The 6,000-nt window shown below is 31.5% G+C and overlaps 1 protein-coding gene across 6 annotated transcripts in view; it reads right to left on the bottom strand.

The window, feature by feature from the left end:
• Positions 1 to 6,000, bottom strand: part of NEK1 (NIMA related kinase 1) — a 130,358-nt gene that overhangs the window by 105,602 nt on the left and 18,756 nt on the right. For 5 of the 6 annotated variants that reach the window (XM_023530729.1, XM_011360276.2, XM_011360278.2 and 2 more), the window contains one exon: positions 1,426 to 1,509. The exons of the other annotated variant lie outside the window; for it this stretch is intronic. In XM_023530729.1, coding sequence (XP_023386497.1) covers positions 1,426 to 1,509 — 84 coding nt within the window. The remainder of the gene's footprint in view (positions 1 to 1,425; positions 1,510 to 6,000) is intronic. 6 annotated transcript variants of the gene reach the window in all.

Below are 6,000 nucleotides of genomic sequence, written 5' to 3'. Positions count from 1 at the left end.
CACGACTCCAATACTCTATGAATAAACAGTGAAGCCGGGAGTTTGTGGAATAACATGAATTAAACCCCATATCAGCCAGGAGACTTGAATCAGGCACATGCTCACAATCAAAGATGACACAAGGTGGGGTTGACAGGGATAGAGTGAAATGGGGTGAAATAGGATTAGCTGGAAGGGGGTTGAGGGACAGTTCCTCTTCTTCTCATACAGACTATTAGGCTATATAAGAAGTTTCAGGCCTGATGTAAGAGACAGACCCTTGGCCATGACACAAGGAAATGAACTTCCTTGGAACTCCCCACTCTGGGAACTGAGAGAGCATAAGTGAAACATGAAACCTCTATGAAACCTCTATGCAAAGATGAGTGAGTTATAGAGAAAAAACATACATATGAATAAATATAATACAAAGAAAAGCAGCCAAAATATCATCGAAACAAAAATTCACTCCAGATAGAATTTTATAAAATCAGTCCAACAAAAACTTGAAAGTAAAGATGTTTAGAAAATGCAAAAAGGTAAATGAAGGAACAGATATCCATTTAAAAAGAACAAGACATTATGAAATAAGAACCAATCAGAAACAAGAATAGATGTGAAAATCCATAAAAGTCTTAAAGAGAAAAAATCATTAAACAAAAACTAGATGAGATAAGCCCTAGTTTGTACAAAATTAAAAAGAGATTTAGTTAACTGGAAGGTAGGTCGAGGAATTCACTAGAATGTAAAGAGACGAAGAGATAAAATATGAAAAAAATAAGATACTTGAAAGGATAGATTAAGCACCTCCATCATACGTCCAGAAAAAAATCTAAAAGACAACCATGAAGATAATGATAGAGAAATAATATTTTAAAAAATATAGCTAAACATTGTCCAAAACATTCCTGAGGAAATATACATTCTCAGATCAAAAGTATACAACATAATGAATAAAAACTGAACCTCACCAATGCATGACACTAAAATTTCAGAACAATGAGATCACAGAAAAGATCCTAAAATCTTCCAGAGTGAAGAAACAAGGATAAGAAATCATAATGGCTTTAAATTCCTAAACAGCGACACTAGAAGCCAAAGGACAGATGAACCCTATATTCTAGATTCTGTAGGGAAACAATTTCCAACCTAGAAATTTATATCCAAAGTATCATTAAAGTAAGAGAATGGAATACAGTCATCTGCAAACATGCAAAATCTCAAAAAGTATAAGTTCCACACTTCCATTTTTTGGATATTTTCTGTTATAATGAGAAAGTAAATGAAGAAAGAGGAAGATGCAGGAAGTAGGCAGGAGATCTAAGGCAAGATGCTGATGAAGACTTCTAGGATTACAGTGAAGGGAGAAAACAGATAATCTGATGTAGATTAGACTGGGGTCAAAAATTCCAGTTCCATGTCCATATCCATTTAGACTAAACATACCTGGGATTTTATGTCTCGGTGAAGAATTTTTCTATCATGTACATGTTTCAAGGCCAAACATATCTGCACAAACCAGTCCAAAATCTAGGGGGGAAAAAAATCAGATTTGTCATGTCTTTTAAAATTTGCATTTCACAGTACTCTTTCCTTGACTACTAAAGGATTCATGAATATCTGGGGCTGAAGGGAAATAAATCCTTAAAGAAAACTTACGCTGTAATTTATTTTTAATTTGTAGTCACTAACATTACATAGCTATTCAAGCCTAATGACACATATGCACATACTAACTTTAAAATGTAAGAGACTGCTACTGAAGCATCTCTTATAAATCACAATAAATATGTTAAGAAAATTTCAAAGAGTGAAAAATGGAAATAATTTATATTTTATGATAGTATGATCATAAAATCATAGATCATAGTGGGTGTTTTCTTTTTAAATGTATCTTTTTTTTATAATGTTCTTTACAACGAATAAAAATCATAAGAAGAAAAAAAAATCAGGCTGGAAATTTGGATGACATCTCTTGAGTTTTTTCTCTCCCCACATTTATCATGTATAAATACACTCTGGAGCTGGCCACTTGAAAGTAAAAAGGCTTCATTTTTTTCTTAGCCCTAATACCGAAAGAAATAAGTCAGACAGAAAAAGTTGAGAACCATATAGTTTCACTCATATGGGAGATATAAAACAGAAAGCAACAAATGAACAAGACAAAAACTCAAAGACACAGACAACAATTTTAGTGGTTACCACAGGGGAAGGCGGGGGAGATTGATAAGGGTAAAGGGGGTCAAACATATGGTAACAGAAGGAAATTTAACTGTGGGTAGTGAAGACACAATGCAATATACATATTACTGAACTGTACATACATTTGAAACCTATACAATTTTATTAATCAATGTCACCCCAATAAATTTAATTAAAAAACTGAACAAAAACATATAAAAAGAATTCCAAGTAGATGGCATTTTGAAACATAAAAATTAAACTATACAATAATGAAAGAAAACATGGGTTAATATTCTATAATTTTTTATTGAAGCGGGACTTTAAAAACATAACAGAAAACCCACAAGTCACAAAAAACACGAGTGACAAAGTTGACTCTATAAAAGTTAAAACATCTGCATGACAAAATATATAAAGTTTAATAATAATTTGAGAAAATATCTGCAACACAATTGATAGATTGCTAATTCTTTAATGTCCAAAAGTGCTTCCAAATCATAAAGAAAAATAATGGCAGCCAAAATGAGAAGTGGACAAAAGGCTGGAAAGGCAAATGACAGAGAGGAAAAAAACCCAATGAACACATATATAAAATACTAATCTTCCTTCAAATTAAAAAATTAATAATTAAAACAAGATACCGTTTTGACTTGACAAAAACAAAATAATAAACAGTGTTGGCCAGAACGTGGGAAATAAGCCTGCACATACCCTATCTGTGGGAAGTTAATTACAGTCATTTTACAAAGTATGTAAAAATTTTAAATTCACATACCATTTGAAAGAGCAAACTGCAATTTCCAATTTATCTCACAGATATAGTATCACAAATACAAAAAGATGTGTACAAGGATGTGTACTTCAGCACTGTTTGTCAGAGCAAAAAACATAACCTAAATGTCCAAGAGGCCTGATTAAATATACTGTGATATCACTGTACTAGAGATACCATGCAGCCACTGAAAAGAATGAAGTACTTCTATGTACACTGTTAAGTGAAAAAAAGAAAGTTGTAGAATGGTATGTATAGCATACTCCTATTTTTTTAAGTATATGTTTATGTATATTACATACCCGAACTCTATATAATTATATATGAGCATGTGGTGTGTTTTAGAAAGAAAGAATAAAGGAAATATAGAAGGATAACTACCAGTTAACAATGTTTACTTCAGGGAAGAAATTTTTCAGAAAACAGAATGAAAGGTAAGTAACAAGCTTTACTTTTTATTCTTATCTCTTCAGTATTTTTTCTAAAGAACAAATATTGAATTAAAATAACCTAAAATTAATATTTAAAAATTTATTTTCTTAAAAAAGCAAGCCTCTCAGTTCAGTTCAATAGATTATTACTAAGGACTACACAAATTTTTAAGTTCCTTTCCACATTTGCATAAGGCACTACAAGTAGAAAAGTGAAATACAGTTGTGACTTTAAGGAGTTCATACAGTGGTAAAAAATAAACAAATACCTATAATAATAATAATCTGTAATATGAGTAATAAATAATACATACAACAAACTTTACACTGAGAAAGCAATTAATTCAACAAGAGAGGGATCAGGAACAAGTACAAAAAGAAGATGAAAACTTTAGTTAAATCTTATTGTTACGCAGTCTACCTGTAGAACTGGAACACATCTAGAAATCACCTACACCTCATTCTACAGATAAGTTTTTTTGTTATCATATTTCCCATACCTATACTCCTTTATAATTTGACAAAAAAAGTATTCAGCAGCAATGATATACCTGGATAGGTACAGGAATAGACAAAAATGTAAAGAAAAGAGCTCAAAGAACATGAGTCAGCAAATTTATTCTGCGAAGTAAATATTTTAGGATTTGCAAGCCATATGGTCTGTCTCAACTCAACTTTGCCACTGTAATATAAAAGCAGCCACATATTACATGCAAACAAATAAATATAACTGTTTTAATAAAACTTTATTTACAAAACAGACAACAGACTGACGTCAGCCTACAGGTCACTGTTTGCCAATCCCTAGCAAAGACTATTGGGGAAGATGAGTAAGTTAACCAGTGTTGAAGAAGCACAAAGGTGAGTCAGCTCAGCTTGGAAGTGATAAAGTTGGACAGATGTGACTCCAGAGCTAAGTTTGGATGGAAGGTATAAATAAAGCTAAGGAAATCACAACTTGTACAAGTAGAAAGGCTAAACTTCCATCCCTTGTCCATTCTAATATAGACTCATTATATTAGTGTTTGATTACTTGGAGTTGGGATTAGGGAAAAAGGAAAATTCTTAAATTAAAACTCTGCTTCTAATCTCTCCTTTTTATTCCTTGTATATATTAGTTCATAATTTTTACAAAATACTGTTGGGATAATGGCATTCCCTTTCTCAAACGGCTTTCAAATTCAAATGTTTAGAAATGTTGAGCCAGTCCAACCAAACACCATATGGTAGTACTTATACACTTGTCTGAATTACAGTTGTGTGTGTACATCTTATTTTTACTGCTCGAACTGCCTTAGAGCACCAAAACAATACTCCAAAACTCGGGTTCCTTTGCACGATGAAATGTGTCAAAATTTTACCAAAGAATACAGTTTTAATGGGTTTAGTCATTAAGAAGAAAAAAAAGCTTGAGAAACTTTTACTGACAAATATTAATAAAAAAACAGAACTTGGCTTTCTCTGAGAACAATAAATTGATCTTAGAGTATCTAAAAAAAGATAATATTTTGCTTACTATATACCTTCTGTGTAATTTGCCTAGAAAGCAGATATTCCATTATAATAATATCCTCTGCTTTATGAAAGAGCTAAGGATCCTTATAATTATATAACGTTCATGTATATTTTTTCAAGTTTTTAGTTGTAGTAAAATACACACAACACAAAATTTACCGTTTTAACTCTTTATAAGTGTATATGTGGGTGTTATTAAACACATTCATATTATTGTGTAACCATCACCATCTATCCAACTTCAGAACTCTTTTCATCTTGCAAAACTAAAACTCTATACCTATTAAATAAGAATTTTCCATTCTCCCTTCCTCTCTAGACCCTTGAAATCACCATTTTACTTCCTGTTTCTTATGATTTTGACTACTCTAAGTACCTCATATAAGCGGAATCATACAGTATTTATCTTTTTGTGACTGGTTATTTACATAACACAATGTTTTCAAGGTTGATCCATATTGTAGCATATGTCAGAATTTCCTTCCTTTTTAAGGCTGACCAATATGAAGAAACTTACTTCCGTCATGTTCCTATTTGTTTTCTATACGTTTTGTAGCTTGTCCGTCCCTCATTTCCTACACTACGGTCTTCTTTTGTGTTGATTTTTTGTAAACATTTAAAATCATCTCTCATTTCCTTTTGTATATATTCTGTATCTATTTTCTTTTCTGTTACCATGGGAATTACAGTTAATATACTACAGTTATAATACTCGAATTTGGATTTGTACCAGTTTAACTTCAATAACACAAAAATTCTGCTCCTTTACATCTCCATCCCACTTCTTTCAGTTGTTGATGCCACAAAATCATATTTTTATATAATTATACCTTTGTGTGTCCAAAAACATAAACAGATATTTTTTAAAAAGCATTAGTCTCTTAAATTATGTATAAAACAAAATATGGAGCTACAAACCAGTTATAATACTAGCTTTTGGAATAATGGTTGCTTTTTAGAAAATGTGTTAGTTTCTTAAGTCATGCAGAAAACAAAAAGGAGAGTTACAAACCATCATTACAATATTTAATAACTGCTTATGTATTTACCTTTACTGACCTCCTTACTTCCTCATTTGGCATTAAGTCACTGTCTAGTGTCTTATTATTTCAGTCTTCA

This window comes from Pteropus vampyrus, unplaced genomic scaffold (assembly GCF_000151845.1).
Source record: "Pteropus vampyrus isolate Shadow unplaced genomic scaffold, Pvam_2.0 Scaffold53, whole genome shotgun sequence".
Taxonomy (NCBI): Eukaryota; Metazoa; Chordata; class Mammalia; order Chiroptera; family Pteropodidae; genus Pteropus; species Pteropus vampyrus.
Note: the sequence above shows the minus strand (reverse complement) of the source record. Positions and strands in the feature narration are given on the sequence as shown.